Raw genomic sequence first — 21212 nt, forward strand, 5'->3', positions numbered from 1 at the left:
CTAGACGAGCTTTGAAGGCTTCTTCCAACTCTCCAACTATGATCTAGTCAACAGGCATTCGTTAAGTATCTACCATCTGCCAGATTCTCTGCTGGGCACTGGAGACATAAAGACAAGAAAAGAAACAGTCTTATGACCCTATGACCTAGTCTGATCCTTTCATTTTGCAGAAGAGGAAACTGAGAACCTCAGAAGTGATGTGACTTGCCCATTGTCACACCATGAACAACATGGCAGAACCCATGACTCCTCACTCCCAGACCAGCGTTCTTTCCTCTAAATATATAAAACAACCTTGTAGCTAGCTAACTCCTTACCTTATTTGCTTGGGCTGAGTAATAAAAAGTGAAACAAACAAACAAAAAAGAAATGGTGAAATGAGGAATAGGTGTGATGGGAGGAGCGCTACGCTTGGGGAAGTCCTTTAGCCCCTACGTTCAGGAACTCGTCTGTACAAGGGAGGGCCGGGGGCACCAGCTGTTGTGAGGATCAAATGAGATAATAGGTGTGAAAGGGTTTTGTAACTATTAATCACTACATAAATATGAGCTGTTATTATTTACATAAAGCAAGTATCAGGAATCCTAACTTGTTTGGCTTCCCTTGGTGTCTCTGTTTCACAGGGAGTTTTGCAGGTTTGGTGGGTTGGTTGGTTTTTTGAATGGGACCCATGATTTCCTTGGTTTAGAGAACTGGGAAGTGAATTCCTCCTGCCGCTGCAGATCTCCATTTGTTTTATAAATTGTAGTCCTAGAAAGCTGCCTGGGGACAATGAGAAGGTAAGGGACAAGTGGGGCACAAGTCAACATGTGTCAGGTGAAGGATTTTAACCCAGATCTTCCTAATTCCTAGGTAGCTCTCTTCTTCCTAAACCATACTCCCTCTCTTTCACAAAGACTTGCAGCCCATTAAAAGCAACCATAAAAAGGGATGAGTCAATTTTTCCTCTATCTCTTGCATGTGTTGCAGTCTCTCTCTTCTAACCCTGCTTAGACCCTTATCACTTCTCACCTGGACTATTGCAATAGGCTTCTAAGTGGTCTCTCTCCAGTCTCCTCTCTCCAATCCATACTCCACATAGCCGCCAAATTGGTTTTGTTAAAGGATAGGTCTATGCCATTCCTTTGCCCAAGAAATTCCAAGATTCCCTGTCACCTTTAGGATCGAATACCATCTCCTCCATCTGATATTTAAAGCCATTTACAATCAAGCCTTTCCAAAAATATTAGACATTACTCCCCTTCACATGCTCTACGGTCTAGCCCAGAGGGTCCCAAACTTATTTGGTCTACTGCCCTCTTTAAAAAAAAAAATTACCAGCGCCACCCTGGAAATCTACTTTCTTTAACCCTTTAACAGTATTTTTGAAATTTGTGTCATTTCAAAAAAATGTATTTTTTTAAGTGACACATCTTAAATTTAACAATTTATTGTAAATTTGTGGGGTTTTTCCTGAACTGAAATTTTGATGATGTGATGTTGGGTCATGTAACCGTACAGTATTGTAAGCAAGTCATTACACACACATATTCCTGCTGATGCATGCTGGACTTCCTGACAATGAGGGACGCTCTAGCCAGCCAACACTTGCTTATTAAGACCTGTCAGACAGACTTGACCACTGATTGGTTATAACTTGCATTTTGTGTGTTTATGTGGAAAGTAATGTAATCACTACAACTTTAACTCTGTTACACGACAGATGAAACATGTACAAAAGGTTTTTCAAATTTTTCTTATCTTCTCATTTTCCCTGATGCTTCTATCGCCCCCTTATTTTTATTCAACAACCCCCCCCAATTGCACCCGAGGCTACTACTGCCCCTGTCCTCCCCAGTAGCTCTAGCGCCTTCTAGGTGGTGGTGTTGCCCACTTTGGCAACCTATGGCTAGCCAAAGTAAGCTGCTTGCTGCCCTATCCATGAGGCCTTTGCACAAGCTGTCTCTTGGACATCGCCTGGAATGTACTCCCTCCTCACCTGTCTCTCAGAATCCCTAGCCTCTTTCACAGCTCAGCTTAAGTAGCACTACTATATGAAGCTTAACCTGATTTCCACCCCACCTCCCAGCTACTGCTGCCTTCCCCTCCCCCCCAAAAAAATACAATGAAATTATAGATCTTTTGTATTGGCTTATGTCTTTTATAGTGTTTTTCAATATCCTTGAGGGCAGATTCTCCCTTTTTTTGTGCTTTCTAACTTCAGCACTCAGACAATGCTTAGTACCTAGTCAGCATTGACATACTTATTCACTATGTGAATTGGAAGGAATTCTTCACATTTAAACTAATTCTCAATCATTCAGGGACAGGTCATTCAGTTTGTAGAGTATCTAAAGCCTTTTGCTTTCCCATTTTGTGTCTGACTTTCTGGATCATAGTGTCCCCATCAGAAAAGTGGAGATAGCAATCTTCAGAAAACATGGTTAAATAGATCATATATTAACTATAAGATATCTACAGATATCTTTAGAATTATCTCACCCCCAGGTGAGGGGGGTAGAGAGGTGGGGAGGGAATGGGCATGAGCTGGGAAGGGTGTCTCACTGTTCAGCACTGGGATTTGCTTACATTTGAGCAGTAACTATACTGCCGAAAAGAACAAATTTGCCTCCCCAAATGAAAATTTCATTTTGATAACCTACAAGCAAAGTCCTCATCCTCAAGCCTTGACTTGTTGTAGGAACACAAGTCAAACATACAGAGAACCCAGGTTACCGACTCGGTCTTGTACAATTATCTGAGGGCTCAGACCAAAGAAGACGAAGGCCAAGAGGATCGCTGTTTGGGGCCATACATACAGCCTATGAAGTTTGTCACTATACCACAAGGTATAGATACCCTTGGAGAACAAGGAAACAAAAGCAACCCTAGTGATCCTCTAGGCCACATTCCCAGGCAGGTCCAACAGGGTTTGCACTGGATTTTGGCCAAATGAATTGAATGTGCATTTTGATCTGTCTTTTCTGTGGCTATTTAGATGTGTTAGAGTTTTCCCCTGGCATATTCCCCTAGACCTGATGATGAAATTTTGTTTTCCCTTGGTTGGAATAGATGTGGAAGGTAGAAAAAGAATTCTAAACCTTCTGTGATAGAGGCTGATTTCCTTCCAAAGTCTACTGCAGGCATCCAGCTATATAGAAAATTACAGGGCAGGCTCATTAGGAACCTTTCCATACTATGCAAGGCAGTGTGTGTATTTGAAGTGGAAAGGAAAGGCAGGGTGTCTGAGTCACCAATAACAGTTTGTTTCATCTTATCCTGACACGAATAAGACTAAGAGGTAAGAAGGAACCCAATGGTTTTCATTACCTTGCCTAAAACTTGTACACATCTAAACATTTGTGCATATCTACCTGCTCCAAGAATTAAGCTGACTCTACTGGTCTCTTTTTACCCTTCATCCAACATTCCTAGACATCTTAGGTCCTCCATAACATCCAGTGATGCTACAAAATACACTCAGTGGTATTCCAAGATAGTGTTTCCTACCAGTTTCCAGGCAGTGGTTAGACTTTTGTGAACCTTTACACAGAGAATCGGTCCAGCATCATTAAGTTTCTGGTGATCAGATTGTATCTGCTCATGGAACCTAAAACTAATTTCTGTCATGCTTAAATGAGTTAATACCGGCTTGTCACATGTCAAGAAGCCTTTCTAAGACCTGGAGTCACTGACTAGTATATTTGATCAGGCAAGAGGCATTTATTAAACACTTGCTCTGTGCTGAAAATACAAAGAAAAGACAAAGACAAGCCCTGCCCTCAAGAAGTGTGCATTCTAGTGGTAGTGACAGCATGTAAATCACTAGGTATGTAGAGTAGATGAAAAGGACTCTGAGAGAGTGAGGCACCGGCAGCTGGAGGGACTAGGAAAGACCTCTTGCAGAAAGTGGGACTTGAGTTGAATCTTGAAGGAAGCCAGGGAAACAGAGGCAGAGAGGAGGGGGCAGAGCATTTCAGGCCTATGAAAAGCCAATGAAAAGGCACTAATGAAAGATGGAGTATAGTATTCAAGGAAATGAAAACAGGCTATTGTAGTTGGGTGATGGGGGTATGTGGAGGAAGCAAATAAAGTATTTACAAAATACCAACATGATAGGTTCATAAGATTTATACCTGATTTGTTTGACTATGCATATTTGTGGCAAGGGTCATGTTTTTCCATTTTTAAGTTGGAGGTGTGGAAGGGAAAGAAAGGAAATTTTTTTTTAAAAAAAGAGAGGATTCATAGTTGGAAGGGACTGTGGACATCATTTAATCCAACCCCTTCATCTTACAGATTGAGGAAGCTGAGGCCAGAGAGATTAAATGATTTGCTTATGGTTACAGTCAGTAATTAACAGAGCCGGGGTTTTAGAAAGAGCAAATAGTTGGTTTTCAAAACTCAGTCTTCATTTTTTGAGCTGGTTTTGTTTTCCGTGGTTGGGCAAATTTCATTTCAATACATAAAATTACCTGGGTGGTCTGTCTCCTTCCCATAACTTGATGATTATCATGGTTTCTGTATGGTCTTCTGATCATCTCCATTATAGCCTTCGGTCTGGAAACCAATCAAGGTAATTGTGTTGTGATTGGCTGACTCCACAGGGGCATAGGGGAACTCCAGACCTCAGGTACCCTCACAGAAGCCAACTGCATATGCCCCCTAATTAAGTCTCTGGTTAAGTCTCTGGACTTTCCAAAATGCATGAGATTACATTGGAGTATGAAGATCTGGGTTCTAGGACTGACTGCCACTAAGTAGCCTTAGTTCTTTTATCTGTAAAATGGGTAGATTGTGCTGGATGATTTCCAAGTCTTAGTCATGAAATTCTATGAGTTTGTCTCTTCTCTTGTGGGTCTAAAAAAACATTGCTCAGAGAGTCTCACTTTGTGCTTTTGCTGTAGATCTATACTGTGATGGTTTCTAACATTATAGAGAAAATATTGGATGAGTCAGACCTGGATTCAAATCTTAGTTCTGGTGCTTATTTAGTGATCTTGTGTAAGTCACATACTCTCTCTGAGCCTCATGGTCTTCACTGTAAAATGAGGGGCTACAATGAGATGGACCTCTAAGCTACCTTCGAGGGATATTGGGGAATATTATACATATTGTCAGATATGGTTGATACATTGGGTGGTTTTGCCAAACTGTTTTTTTCTTTATCTTTCTTTTTCATTCTTTGCTGTAAAAGATGACTCATTGGGTAGAGGAGGGAGGAGAGACCTATTCAGAAATGAAGGCAATGAATGTTAAAAACAAAGGATATTAATAAAAGCAAAATTTTGCAAATAAATGGGAAGCCCTGACAGTGAATTTTGCCATCAGTGTCTGCAGCTAGAGAAGGCTCCCGCCCTCTCTTCAAAAGGCCCTTTGTGGGGCAGCTAGGTGGCATAGTGTATAGAGTACTGGCCCTGAAGTCAGGAGGACCTGAGTTCAGATCTGGCCTCAGACAAAACACTTGACACTTACTAGCTGTATGACCCTGGGCAAGTCACTTAACCCCAATTGCCAAAAAAAAAAAACAAAAAACCAAGCAATCAAAGGCCCTTTCTACTGTCAAGTAGGAAATGATACCCACCTTAGTGGTGAGGGCTTCTCACACACACTACTTCTTCAAATATAAACTCAATCAGCAAACAAACCTGGGTGCCAACTCACCCAGGCAAGGTCTAGAACTCCTAAAAGGAGTTGACTAAAACTGTATTGGAGGGGAAAGCAAGCTTTACCCAGCCCCTGAGGCAAGACAGGCTTCCCCCTTGTTACAATGGCAATCAATAAAGTGAACATTATTGTTCACAAAACATGCCGACTTCCACCAAGTTGGACAAATTTCAGTGCCTTGGGGTATAGGGGAACCTGTCAGAGAGGAGGTCATCCAGCTTAAAGTTGGACAAATCCTTTCTCCCTCGAATCATATCATTATGCTTTATATTGCTGAATCAGCGAAGGATGCCACATGTTGTAAATAACTAGGACATTCCATATCATTGTCACCAAGGGCAACTTCAGTAACATCACTGTTATCAGAGCTCCAGCCTGTGGACTGAAATTCTGTGATGGAATGGGGGGGGGGATTTTCTGTTAAGACGAAGCATCTGGAATTAATTTACTGGGAAACAAGAATAAAATAGTACCATAATAAAAAGCTATGTTGTTTAGTCCTTGACAAACAAACTAACCCTAAAAAGTGTCACTTCTAATACTTCACAATAGAAACCTTTTGTGCTTATGGAGAAAAGAGCCCTGGACTAGTAGTCCCAAGAACTGAGTTGAAATCTCAGTTCTGCTTGTTGCAGCTGTGTGCCCTTATCCTGATCATTTTACTTCTCTGGTCCTCAGTTTCCTCCATTGCAAAATAAGGGGATTGATATATCACAGAATCACAGAATTTGAGAATTGAAATGGATCTCAGTGACCCTCTAATCTAACCCATACACAGAAGGATTTCCCCACTATAACATACCCAACAAGTGACCAATTAAAGAAAACAGCTAGATGGTAGAGTAGCTAGAGAGCTGTGTTTGTAGTCAGGAAGGGCTGAGTTTCAACCCTGCTGCAGACACTTATTAGCTCATCCTGGGAAAACTTGCCAACATTTAGCCTCTCAGACTCAATTTCCTCATCTGTAAAATGGAAATAGTAATAGCACCTACCTCACAAGGTTATTGTGAGAATCAAATGAGATAACATATGTAAAGTGTTTTTCAAACCTTAAAGAACTTTATAATGCTGTTATTATTATTATTAATAATATCATTAATATTATTATCCCTTCCAGTTCTAAATCCTGTGATCCTCAGTTGACCTTGTCTTAGTTATCTCTATCCTTTTATAGATCTCTCCCTCTTCTGCCCATGGCCCCACATGTGGACTAGGTCATAATTATTTCTGAATGGAAACAGAACATATCCACCGCTTCTTTGTAAAATAAGCCAGAGCTGAGAGAGCAGTGCATAACCCTGCCATGAAGGGGGCAGACCAGAAGGTGGCAGCACCAAATGAACATAAATGCGTGTATCTTAGCACATGAAATAGTGGACAGTATGCTGAATTTGTAGGAAAAAGTCCTGGGCTTGAGTCCCACTTCTGTCACTGTCTTACTGTGTGACCTTATGTAAGTTACTTAACTTCTCTGATGATGGCGATGATGATGATGATGATGTACTTTGAGGTTTGCAAAGTGCTCATTTTATCCTATACTATTATAATCTCGATTTTGTAAATCAGGGACGGAAACAGATAAAGATGAAGTGACTTGCCTAGGGTTACACGGTTAGGAAATGTCTGAGGCTGGATTTGAATTCAGGTCTTCCTGACTCCGGGTCTAGTTGTCTCTCTGCTGTACCACCTACTTTCTCGCCTATGAACCTCAGCTACTCCATCTATAAAATGGGGATAATAATACTTGCAATACTTATCCCACAGGGATTCTTCTGAGGATCCAACAGATAAAGTATAGGGTGTCACAAAAGTCTTAGCACCTACGATGTATGAGGCACTGTGCTAAGCACTTTACAAATATCTCATTTCATCCTCGCAACAGCCCTGGGGGGTAGGTGCTATTATTACCCCCACTTTGCATACGAGGAAACTGAGGCAGTCAAGGTTAAGTGATTTGCCCAACAATGTGCAACTAGGAAGTGTCTAAGGAGGGATTTGAACTCAGATCTTCCTAAGTCCAGGCCCAGCACTGTATCCACTGCTCCACCTTACTGCCTGCCATAGGAAGACCACACAAAAGAGACAAAGCTAGCCTTCTTTCTCTTTACCCCAAATGTTATGATGCCCATTTTGAAGAGGTAGTAAAGGGCCAATTAGTGTAATTTACTCTGTTCGCCTAACCATTCTTTTTAACTTGAATGTGGTCTGGCAGTTTCTGTTGGCCAACAGGGAGTCAAGAGAATTGGGTTCTCTTTCTGTGTTTTCCTCTGACTCACTGTGTGACTCTGAGCAAGTCACACTTTGGATTCTAACTTCCCTATCTGTGAAATGGGGATAATTATACCTTCACCTACCCACTCTTATTTTTAAAATCAGTTATTTATTTATTTTTAATTTTCAGCATTCACTTCCATAAGATTTTGAGTTTTAAATTTTCTCCCCCTCCCTCTCCTCCCACCTCCCCAAGACGGCACACAATCTGATATAGGTTCTACTCATACATTCATATTAAGCATATTTCCACATTAGTCATGATATAAAGAAGAATTAGAACTAATGGGAGGAACCACGAGAAAGATACCTACCCACTTTTAAAAGGATGCATGAGCATGAGTGAGATCATGTCTATAAAGTGATCTCATATCTTTTGGAGAAACACTGAAACCCTGATTAACAGAAACCTCCAATTAAACAGAATTTTTCATGAGCTCTGCTTTTAGGGGAAAGATGATTGGTTTATTTGTTTATTTATTTGCATGGGAAGGAAGAGGATATGGGACTGAGGAGTGGAGGAAAGATTATTATTATCATCATTATTAATGATGATGATGATGATAACTGACATTGGTATACTTTAAAGTTTGTGAAGCTCTTTACAAATACTGTGCCCCTGAAACCTTGGGGTAGTTTTAAGCATTAGAGTTTAAAGCTGCACATTAAAACTTAAAGCTTCTCTAAGACTTTTAGGACATCTTGTGTTATAACATTTGATCCTCAAAATATCCCTGAGAGGTAGGTACTATTATAATCCTCATTTTCTAGATTAGAAAACTGAGGCAGACAGAGGTTAAGTGACTTGCCCAGGTCACAAAGTTAGTAAGTGTCCAAGGCTAGATTTGAACTCAGGTCTCCTTGACTCTAGCATTCTATTCACTGTACCCTCTAGGGAAAAAGGAAGACAGAGATGTGGCTAAGCTTACGAAAAAAAATTTATTTTAAATTACTGGAGTAGATGGCCACTGATAGCCTTTCAAACTCCGAAGTTCTATGATTCTGCCATTCCTTGACACTATATTTTGGGTACATCTCAAATTCAGCCTAATGGTCTGTGCTGTCTCCACAGTTATGCAAAACACTTCCATAGTAGACATGTTGTGAAAAACTAATTCTATTTCTCTTAATCCTATCCTGCCCATCCACTTATTCTATTCTTTCATTTGACCCTGTCCCTCCTCAGAAGTATTTGCTTCTGATTACCCCCTTTCCCAATCTGCCCTTCTCTCTATCATCCCCCTGCTCTCTTGTCCCCTTCCCCCCCTATTTTCCTCTAGGGTAAGACAGATTTCCATACCCAATTAAATGTATATGTTATTCCCTCCTTAAGCCAAATCCTGTGAGAATAAGATTCATTCATTCCCTCTCACCCTCCCCCATTTCTCCTCCACTGTAAGAGCTTTTCTTTTCTTTTTTTTTGTGAGATAATTTACCCCAGTTCTACCTTTCCCTTTCTTCTTCTCCTAGTATAATCCTCTCTCATCCCTTAATTTTATTCTCCTGATATGACCCCTTAATCTTCAACTCATCCTGTCTATCTATCTATCTTTCTATCTATATCTACATACATAAATTTTTTTCCTCAACTACCCTAATACTGACAAAGGTCTCATGAGTTTAAAATATCATCTTTCCATGCAGGAATGTAAACAGTTCAACTTAATAAGTCTCTTATGATTTCTCTTTCCTGTTTACCTCTTCATGTTCCACTGAGTCTTGTATTTGAAAGTCAAATTTTCTATTCAGCTCTGGTCTTTTCATCAAGAATGCTTGAAAGTCCTCTATTTCACTGAATGACCATTTTTTCCCCTGAAGGATTATACTCAGTTTTGCTGGGTAGGTGATTCTTGGTTGTAATCCTATCTCCTTTGCCCTGAATATTATATTCCATGCCCTGCGGTCCTTTAATGTAGAAGCTGCTAAATCTTGTGTTATCCTGATTGTGTTTCCACAGTACTTGAATTGTTTCTTCTGGCAGCTTGTAATATTTTCTCCTTGACCTGGGAACTCTGGAATTTGGCTACAATATTCCTAGGAGTTTTCCTTTGGGGATCTCTTTCAGGAGGAGATCTGTGGATTCTTTCAATTTCTATTTTGCCCTCTGGTTCTAAATATCAGGGCAGTTTTCCTTGATAATTTCTTTGAAAGATGATGTCTAGGCTCTTTTTTTGATCATGGCTTTCAGATAGTCCAATAATTTTTAAATTCTCTCCTGGATCTATTTTCCAGGTCAGTTGTTTTTCCAATGAGATATTTCACATTTTTTCTATTTTTTCATTCTTTTGGATTTGTTTTACAGTGTCTTGATTTCTCATAAAGTCACTAGCTTCCAATTGCTCTATTCTAATTTTTAAGGAAGTATTTTCTTCAGTAATCTTTTGGACTTCCTTTTCCATTTGGCCAATTTTCTTTTTAGGGCATTCTTCTCCTCATTGGCTTTTTGGACCTCTTTTGCCATTTGGGTTAATCTATTTTTTAAGGTGTTATTTTCTTCAGTATTTTTTTGGGTCTCCTTTAGCAAGCTGTTGACTTGTTTTACGTGATTTTCTTGCATCATTCTCATTTCTCTTCCCAGTTTTTCCTCTACTTCTCTTACTTGCTTCTCAAAATCCCTCTTGAGCTCTTCCAAGGCCTGGCACTGATTCATATTTTTCTTGGAGGCTTTGGATGTAGGAGCTTTGACTTTGTTGTCTTCTTCTGGTTGTATTTTGATCTTCTTTGTCACCAAAGTAAGATAATATATTCTGACTCTTTTTGCACTGCTTGCTCACGATCCTGGCCAATTACTTGGTTTTTAACTCTTTGTTAAGGTAAGAGTCTGCTTCCAATGTTAGAGAATGTACTGTCCCAAGCTTCAGGGGTTTGTACAGCTGTTTTCAGAGATACTTGTAGGAACCTGTAAATTTTTAGTTCTTCCAAGGTGGTATGATAAGGCGCGAGGTGTTTACTCCTTTCCTGGCCTATGCTCTGGTCTATTAGTGACCACAAGCACTTCTTTCTGTCCTGCAACTGTGAGGAGGATTTGATTTCCACAGCCACTACAAGTTCCACCACACCAGCACTTCTCCTAGCCCCAGGATTGCCACCCAGAACTGTGACCCAGATCCAAGCACGGGCAAAGCAAGAGATTCCTGCCTCAGCACTGGCAAAGAGATCCCTGCAATCTCCCTCTGATCAGCCACTCAATTCCCCCTTAGTCTGTGGGCCAGAAGCTCAGGGGGCAGCCCCCACCCTGGGCCATGCTCAGGGAATAGAGCTGAGACCACCTCTCTTCTCTCTCAGCACTGCAGAAACAGACTTCTCCCACTGACCTTCTAAGTTGTTTTTTGTGTTTGTGGGGTGAGAAGTATGGAAACCGCCACAGCTGCCCACGATTCAGTCCTCTGAGGCCTGCTCCAGGTTTGCTGTGGCCTGCGTGCTCATGCCAAACTGCGCTCCTTTGCCCACATGTCGCAATATACCTTTCTGATCAACCATCCGGGTTGTCTTGGGCTGGAAATTTGCTTCACTCTGTCTTTTTGTAGGTTCTGCTGCTTTAGAATTTGTTTAGAGCCATTTTTTATAGGTATTTGGAGGGGTTTGGGGAAGAGTTCAAGCAAGTCATCACTTTCACTCTGCTGTCTTGGCTCTGCCCTACATTTTCTTACAAATGAGGAGACCAAACCCCAGAGGTGAAGTCACCTACCTAACCCAAAGCACATGCAGACTAGAGCTCCAATTCAGGAGCTCAAACCCAGGCCCTCTGAGTTCAAATCCAGTGTACTTTTCAGAGATTCAGCAAAGACAAATTCCTTCTTAGTCACTAGGCTGTCCCAGTTCAGACAAAAATCGAACTAAAACAATCTAGAAAGATTTTCATTAAATCAGATTATAGATTCAGAACTGGAAGGAAACTCAGAGGTCATCCAGGTCAGCTCCCTAATTTTCCAGATGAGAAGCCTAAGAGATATTAAGGGATTTGCCCAAGGCTACACAGGTAATGTCAATGCTGAAATGCAAACTCAAGTCTCCTGACTCTAAATCCCCCTCTCTTTCCTTAGTTAGCCAACAAGCATTTTTTTCAGAATATTTTTCCACATTAGTCATGTTGTAAAAGAAGAAACAAAGCAAAAGGAAAAAAAAATTGAGAATAGTATGCTTCAATCTGTCTTCAGACTCCATCAATTCTTTCTCTGGATATGGATAGCATTTTCCATCATGAATCTTCTAGAATTGTCTTAGATCATTCTGTTGATGAGAAGAGCTAAGTCAATCATAAGTGACTATCACACAGTGTTGGTTTGTATAATATTCTTCTGGTCCTGCTCACTTCACTCAGCATCAGTTCATGTAAATCCGGGTTTTTCCTGAAGTCCACCTGCTCATCGTGTCTTATAGCACAATAGTATTCCATTGCATTCACATACCACAACTTGTTCAGTAATTCCCCGACTGGAGGATTGTTGTAAGGATGAAATGAGATATTTGTGAAGTGCTTAGCACAGGGTCTGACATGTAGTTGACACCATATAAATGGTATTCCCTTCCCCTTCCCAAACATGTTGCCCTCTTTTTGAAGAAGGCAGAGCTTATCAAACTGTGTGCAGACCTTAGGTAGGGTTTGAAAAATTTGTCTCTTGTTCTTACTGTCGCCTGGAGGCTTTGAACTTTCATGTAACATGTGACAACTCATCCCAAAACAAAGACCAATGTGCAATAGAAAGCAGAATTTTCTGGCATTATGATACGTATACAGGTAGTTCTATCTAAAAAACTATACTATGCAAATAAAGCAAGAAAAACCATGGGGCTTTTGTGACAATAGGGGCACAACACTCACAAACTTTGTAGGTGATGCATCTTTAAAAAGTAACATAGTTTTATACATATTAAATGGTTAAGAAATACCTCAATACTATAATCAGTAGTGGTCCCATTAGGATTCTAATGCTGCTGCTCGGCCTGTTGCACCCTGCATAGGAATAGGCTACAGCTAAAGGCTAGTGGCAGAAGGCTCCCACTGCACCAGAAGATGTACTATTAATATGGCGATTTACCTTGACAAAGATTTGAAGTTTGTGAAAGTGGGTGGAAGGGATGTAGCTTGTGAATTATTGTGAAGTAATATGGTTTTCTGCCTTCTTACTGTTTCTCAAGAAACTTGAAATTCACATAATGTTAAAAAAAATTCTGCAGGTTGTCAATCGTGTTGGAATAAATTCACATTTTTGACACACGTTAGAGCAGAACTATTTATAAAGAGGAATGTTAAAGAATGAGAGATTGTGTGCAGTAGGGCAGACAGGGTTGGCCTCTACCTCACATTGTCTGTTTGACCCAAGGGTTTGGACTTCCAGTTTTTAGTTTCGTTTGGCTTTTCTTCGTATCCTTAGTGTTTAGTGCCTGATACATAGTAATCCCTATGTATATGAAGATGGCGGAATAGGTCAGAAATTTATAAGATCTCCAGATTTTCTGCACAAACAGATAGAAAATCACCACGAAATGAATGTAGAGCAGCAAAAATAAAGTGGTAAAGTAGTTGTCCTCCTAAGATAGCTTGAGAGGACCTCAGGAAAGACAGAACCTCCAGGGGTTATATAAGTATTAGCTACTATTATTATTCAGGCAACTCTCAGAACTTTTAAACAATAGCGCAGGTACAGATCTGTATTAGTAGAGGGACTTTCCTTGCTGGGAGAGCATAAATAAATCCAATAAAATCATCACCAATTCTAGTTCAAAAATCTTTAAGAAGGCCTTTCATAGGGCCCAGCAACAAATTGCACCATTGGCACTGCCTACTTTGTCTACCCCAAGAGTCAATATAAGAACTATCCACATGAATGGTGATTTTGTGTCATTTGTAAAATTATAATTGAAGAAGTCAGCTATCCAATGTCCCTTTCATTAAAGGGACATGACAAAATTTTGCTTGTTTAGTACTAGGAAAATGTCTGTCTTTGATCAATGTTTTCTTAGATCTTAAAATGAAAACTACATTTCACTATATTTCTTTCTTTTTGCCCAAGGATCTTAGAGCCAAATGTGTCACCTAGTTATAGTAACCAGCTCATCTCAAGAGCCTGGAAGCTTCTATCTTCTTTGCTTCCATAGGATGGTATTGGTTCTGTTCTTATCCCTCTTAGCTTATTATGTTTATTTTTTAATATCCTCATTCCCTTCTGTATGTCAGCAGTATACATTCCTAAAAATATAAATAGTTAATATAAAATTGAAATATAACAATAAGTTAACATAATCCAAAATGATCTGGTACCTTTTAATAACCATTGCTTACTCATTATGTACTGAATGATCTTTCAATTTCTCAACTTGTCATTCAGGGCCTCCCACAGCCTATTCTAGGCCTAACCTGCCTTTCTAGCCTTATAATGCCCCTTCAGATAGTTGACATTCCATACCCTTTACCATTTCCCATAGTCATCCGGTCCTTTCCTACCTCCAGGTCTTTGCTCAGACCTAAGACATATCCTCTCCACCCCTCTCTTTAACTTCCTCATCTCTACCTGTTGAAATCCTTTCCCTCCTTCAAGGCCCAGCTCAGAGTACTTCTTTAATCTAGCCTTCCTGGACACTCTCTTTACTCTGAGTGGGGTGTGGGAAGTGAATAAGCTCCCCTTTCTTAAATTTCTCATAGCACTCAGTAATTTTGCCCCATGCTTAGAACATTCTATTCTGGATTATAATTATTTGTAATCTGACTTATCTCTCTAGTAGATAGCAAATTCCTTGAGGGTTAACCATGTATCTTTTTTAGGACCTAGAACAGTGCTTTTTACTGAGTAGGTCCTCAGTATAGATTTTTTGACTCGAATTCATCTGAATGGAATGTGTCCATTTAATAGAAACACAAGAAACTTAATAAGGATGACATATTCTCCTTTCCTATTCCTTGTGTCTCACCATAAAGTCTAGATGTTTTAAGAATGTAATTTTAAAATAAAGAAATGTTTTAGATGTCATACTATGGACGGTTTTCTCCAAGATACAGTGGAAAGCATGCTGAATTTGGAGTCAGAGGACCTGGGTTCACATCTGAGCTCTGGCACTTTCTCCCTTTGTGTCTTGGACCTAGGGCAAATTACTTAATCTTGCTGGGTTTCAGTCACCTTATTAGTAAAATGAGGGTGCTGGACTTTGAGGGTCTGTAAAGGTCTTTTCTAGCTCTGAATCTATGATTCTATGACCATCCCTTGGTTGGGAAACTGAGGCTGAGGGGAAGATTGATTTGCCCTCTGAAGTCCATTATAGAGAAGTAGATGTCTTGTAATAAATGCCTTATGGAGTCACCTTTTAGACACCAACTACCACCCTCCCCACTGAGTTATCTGTATTCTTCCCTTGTCAGTTAGCATATGCCACCTGATAGCATCTCCCCAACTAGACTGTAAGCTTCTGTAGGGCAGGGAGTGTGTCTTTTATGTCTTGGTATCCTCAGACTCCATCATAGGTGCTCTATAAATTTTTTCTGATAATGGTGTTGATGAAATAGGTCCACAAGCCTGGATCAAGGTGAGTCTGAGGACTTCCCTGTGCTCTGGAGATAGTCTGTTTCCATATCTTTCCTAATCTGAAGGATCAGGACAAAGAAAGTTCACTCTAGTCCAATGTTAAGGATAGGAGTCACTCCAAGGTAGTATTGAACCTCCATTTGGGTTTGGGACCTATAGAAGTAACTGAACCTGTCCCAGTCAGCTTTTGAACTAAGAGAACCCCAGCAAGGCTAGATGACCCAGGCCCGGAGCAGAACTAGATGCTACTTAGAGGATTACAATAAGGGACAGAAGGCCAAAAAAAGCCTTCTCCTGGACTGTCTGCCCCAAGACATTTGCTGTTTTGACAAGAGTCAAAAAGAAACCAATCAGGAAAAGAGCACAGGTCTTCCATCTCTGAGACTCCTAGACCAGACCAGGCTATTGGTTTAGCAGTGAACTTGACCCAGACATATTTCTGATATTTAAGGTATGAGTCTAAAACAAAGGCAGTGTGGTAGCAAAGAACTGGAAAAACAAAGTGGGTGTCCATTGATTGGGGAATGAATAGTTGAACAAACTGTGGTATGTGAATGTAAAGGAATATTATTTGCAACAAGAAATGATAAATATGAGGTATTTAACGAAACCTGATTGAATTTATATCAGCCAATGCCTAGCAACCTAAGTAGAATCGAAAGACCGGCATACACCATAATGTCTAACCATATAGGTGAAAAGATCCCTAAAAGAGAGCTAGACTTTGAGTAATTGAAAGACTAACAATGATCCCAAAGGACAGACAATGAAAAAGATCTCCTTCCTCTCTGTAGAGAGGTGGGAGACAACTATGGCAAAGTGTTGCATATGTTGTCAGAAATGGTCATTATATTGTTTTTTTATTTATAAAATAAATAAAATTTATGGAATGAATTCTTAGTTACTAGAGAAGATTCCATTATAGGGGTGGTAGGAAGTATATGCAGAAAATGATTGTGATGTAAAGACAAGAAAATAATGGTGGTGGAGGCTGTGATAGGAGGAGGAGGAGGAGGAGGAGGAGTAGAAGTAGTAGTAATAATAGTGGAAGTAGTAGTCCTAGTCCTAGTCCTAGTCATAGTCATAGTCATAGTAGTATTTTGAGATCCTTTACAGAACACTTATGCCAATAAGTGCTAGTGGTAGTAACAAGTGGTGGTAGTGTTTTTGAGGTCCTTTACAGAGTACTTTCCCTCCTGTGCAGGAAGTAATGCAAAGATTAGCATCTTCATTTTACAGATGAGTTAACTGAGAAGGAAAATTAGTTGTTCGTGGCCATACAATTAGTAGTAAGCATCATACCTGAGATTCAAAACCAGATCCCTCCTAACTCCAAGTCCCATACAACTATTTGTTGCTCTACCCCTCTGCCTTTATGGTCTCATGAGTCAAAGATACAAGAGCCGCATGGAAAGCATTCAGTCAGTCAATAACATTTATTAGGCACCTACTGTGTACTAGGCACTGTCAATACAGAGACAAAAGTGCAACAGTCCTTGCCTTCAGAGAAGTGACATTCTATGGGAGGAGACCACCTAAGGATATTTGAAGATATGCCCAGGTTTGAAGGGTTGTTGTTCTTATCTGGCATTCAGCGTCAAGGATGGGGAAAGGCCAAAAAAAAAAATGTGGAGAGAAACGCTGAAATTAATTTTTGTGCCTTTCTTCCCCTCTCTTCCCTGTGCCCTAGGTCCCATGAAGAAGCACCAAACATGAATGTGAAAAAATACCTGGTGAAATGCTTGCACCGCCTGCAGAAAGGGCCGGGCTACACCTACAAGGAGCTTCTGGTCTGGTACTGTGACAACACCAACACCCATGGACCCAAGCGCATCATCCGCGAGGGGCCCAAGAAGCAGGTCATGTGGTTTATCCTCACCCTGCTGTTTGCCTCCCTGGTCTTCTGGCAATGGGGCGTCTTAATCCAGACTTACCTCAGCTGGGAGGTCAGCGTGACCCTCTCCATCGGCTTCAAAACCATGGAATTCCCAGCGGTCACGATCTGCAACGCCAGCCCCTTCCGGTGGGTTCTATCTAGACATCCCAGCAGAGGAGCTGGGAGGCAGAGTGATGAGGAAGAGGTTGAAAGGGAAGGAAACTCAAGTAATAGTCAGTGCTCATAGTGGGACAGACCCTAGAGGAGATATTGAAGAAGGAAGGTGGTACAGTGGACACAGGGCAGGGAATTCTGGGGGCTTTCCCCAAACACTTGAGAAATAGTTTTGTTTTTGCAAAAAAAAAAAAAAGAAGTGAGATTTAGAAGATCATTTCATAGCATGAAAGGGGCCCTGCCAAAATCTGGTCATCCCCCTATTCCTACTCAGGATGGTTGCTAAATGGATATACAGGTTTTCTCAAAAGTCCTAGTGCAGTTTTAAGCTTTAATAGTTTAATAAGATTTAATAAATGAAAACTCTACTAAGGCTTTTGGCACACCTTGTGTAAGGATTCTTTCTGAAAAAAAGGAGATTCTGAATCTCTAGCATTAACCAATTTCTACTATCAAGAAGTTCAGCCTTGGAGCTAACCTAAGTTCCTCTCTGCCCTCAGAGGTGATAGTCATGGAAAGCATGGTGGCAAATTAGAACTGAATTTGGAGTCAGAAGACCTGGGTTCAAATCCCAGCTCTGGCACTTAATCCGTGCATAGCTTTGGGCAAGTCACTTAATGTCTCCAGAATTCAAGTTTCCTCATCAGTAAATCAAGGGATTGGATATTACTGAACATGGCCAATATGAGAATTTATTTTGCTTGGCTATGCCTGCACATATGCTTATCAGCATATGCAAGAGTTCTGTTTTTGTTTTCCACTGGGGTGGGAAGGGAGGGAGGGAGAAAAAATAAATGCTTGATAACTGAAAATAAAATAAAAGGCTTGGACTAGAATTAGGAATGGGGAGTCTACAGCCTTGAAGCCACGTGTGGCCCTCTAGGTCCTCAAGTGTGGCCCTTTGACTGAATCCAAACTTCACAGGGTCCTCAGGCACAGCCCTTTGAATGTGAAGTTTAGATTCAGTCAAAAGGCCGCGTTTCAGGACCTAGAAGGCCCCATGTGGCCTCAAGGCTGCAGGCTCCCCAACCCCGGCTAGATGATGTCTAGGTCCCTTATAGCTCTAAATTTATGTTCCTGTGATCCTTTCCATGTAATCTGTGCAGATTTATAGACTATATAAATAATAACTTAGATTTACAAGGCACTTTATAGACATCTCATCTGTACCATTACAGATAAGGAAACCAAGGCCCCAGGCCCTTTTCCTTTGCCTTCATCTTCTCGTCATCTGTGTTCACTTTTAACAGGGTTCACGTTCATGGAACAGTCAGTATGTGTTTGTCCATGTCTGAATCTCATAAACCTTAGGAACCTCGGTTGCTCACCAGGGTTGTAGTCCTCTCTCCTACAAAAAGTACCCAGAGCAGAGACATATCACTTCCATTTGGAAGCCTTGGGGAGAAGGTGGATCTGAGATTGGTTCCGTATCCCTTTTGATGAAGTCTTTCCCCCTTCTCCCCCATGTAAAATCTGTATGGGTGAGGCTGGGGCAGGTGTAGATAATACCAGGGAGGAGTTCCTCAAATTTCCCCTCCCTCAATATGCACACCAAAAAAGGGTGGTGTCTGATTTGTACAAACAAAATCTTGAGCTGTTCGATTTTTATAACCTGTCTGCTAGGCTGGTTTGTTTGCCCTGTTGATCACTCCAGGACCCCAGCAGCCAGGCAGAACAGCCAACTGCAGATCTTTCTGGTTCCGGCCTGTGATGGATGGCACAGCCATCAACTTGTGCCTACCTCTCCACACCCACCTGAGGCGTTGGGAAGGGGGTGTCCTCTCTTTTGTGGTTTTAATGGCAGCAACTTAACCCTCCTTAGTCCTTCCCCCTTCCCTCTCCCAGTCTCCTTAGCCTGTCCTTATATTAAGTCATCAGAACAGTAACACCATCACTCTGGTTTTCTTGAATGGGATAACAGCCATACCACAGGAAGTCAGGATGATACAGCTACAAGCTATTTAATTAGGTCCTCCTCAGTCCATCAGGCAATTGCTGCCTTCACCCTCATGGCATACCTTACTCCCTTAGGTATTCTAAGGTAAAGCATCTTCTGAAGGAGCTGGATGACCTGATGGAGGCCGCTCTAAAGACTATTCTAACACTCGAGTCTGGTCCTGATAATGTTAATTACACAGAAGGCCTGAACATGACCATATGGAACCACACACCCCTGGTCGTAATCGATAACCGAGACCCCTACCACTCTGCTATCGTGGACCTTTTTACCTTTGGCCGTAATATTTCCGAAGCAAGCTCCCCATCTCCACAGGGGACCTGCAATGCCCAGAAGTGCAAAATCGCCATGAGGCTGGTAAGTAATCACCGGGAAGCATGTACAAATGTTTCCTCCAGGACTTACCCAATAAATGAGAACTTACATTGAAGATGTATTGAAGAAACTGGGCACCTATGGCCTGTAGAAGAGAGGTCTATGGGAGAGGTTGGTGTATAGAAGACAGGACAGCCATCTTTGGATAGTTTTAGAATTGTCTTAAGCAAGAAGGATCAATCTTATTCTGCTTGGACCCCAGTGGGAAGAACTAGGAACACTGGGGGGAAATTATGTCAGCAGATTTCAGCTCATATAAGGAAATATTTCCTATCAGAAAGCAATCTAAAATAGTGAGAATAATAAAAAGCTGATACTTATATGGCACTTTAAGATAATAATTATAATTATAATAATAACTAACACTTTTAAAGGACCTACTACGCACCAGGCACTGTGCTAAATGCTTTACAATTATTATGTCATTTGATCTTCAAGCAACAGGTGCTATTATTATCCCCATTTTATAAAGGAAGAAACTGAGGCAAGCAGAGATGAAGTGACTTGTCCAGGGTTGCATAGCTAGTGAGCATCTGAGGCTAGATTTGAACTCAGGTCTTCCTGACTCTGTGCCCAGCACTCTATCCATTGTGCCACTTACCTGCCAATAGTACGTTATGTCATTTTGCAAAAAAAGTTGAATTCTCCTTTGCCCAAGGGCTTTCATGGAAGGCTGGTTTTGTTTAGTCATGTTGCAGAAGGAATTTTTTTTTAAGACAATTGGGGTTAAGTGACTTGCTCAGGGTCACACAGCTAGTAAGTGTCAAGTGTTTAATCTGAGGCCGTATTTGAACTCGGGTCCTCCTGACTTCACGCGCAGTGCTCTATCCACTGCACCTACCTACCTGCCCCCAACGCAGAAGGAATTCTTGATCAGACGTGAAGTAGACTCAAGGACTAAGACGTCTGAGATTCTGTGACTTTGTTTCTTTCAAACCCTACATAGTTACTGAGGGAAGAAAAGGCAGACACTTACAAATTTTGGATGTGGCCATTTATCAAGGCAGCTAATTGGCACAGTGGATAGAGAGCCAGATCTGGAGACAGGAAGACCTGAGTTTACATCCAGCCTCAGACACTATCTAGTTGTGTGACTCTGGGCGAGTCACTTAACTGTTGTCTGCCTCAGTTTCTTCATTTGTAAAATGAGGATAATACTAGCACCTACACCCCCCCCCCAGTGTTATTCTGAGGATCAGAGGAGATCTTATTTATTTTGAAAAGCATTTAACATAGTACCTGGCACATAGTAAGCACTAATAAATGTTAGGTTTATTTTTATTATTGCTGATATTTTATCAACATCAGTATCAAAATGAAATCCACAAAATCACAGAGTCTGATGGTTTGAAGGGACTTTGGCAGCCATCCAATGAAAGGGATCCCCACTATATTT

General features: G+C 41.0%; 1 protein-coding gene across 1 annotated transcript in view; it reads left to right on the forward strand.

The window, feature by feature from the left end:
* SCNN1B (sodium channel epithelial 1 subunit beta) overlaps window positions 1-21212 on the forward strand; it is an 87887-nt gene that overhangs the window by 34576 nt on the left and 32099 nt on the right. The window contains exons 2-3 of the mRNA XM_020978639.2: window positions 17125-17457; window positions 19516-19798. Of these exons, the coding sequence (XP_020834298.1) occupies window positions 17147-17457; window positions 19516-19798 (594 nt within the window). The 5' untranslated portion in view covers window positions 17125-17146. The remainder of the gene's footprint in view (window positions 1-17124; window positions 17458-19515; window positions 19799-21212) is intronic.

This window comes from Phascolarctos cinereus, unplaced genomic scaffold, assembly GCF_003287225.1.
Source record: "Phascolarctos cinereus isolate Bilbo 61053 unplaced genomic scaffold, phaCin_HiC Scaffold_4;HRSCAF=312, whole genome shotgun sequence".
Taxonomy (NCBI): Eukaryota; Metazoa; Chordata; class Mammalia; order Diprotodontia; family Phascolarctidae; genus Phascolarctos; species Phascolarctos cinereus.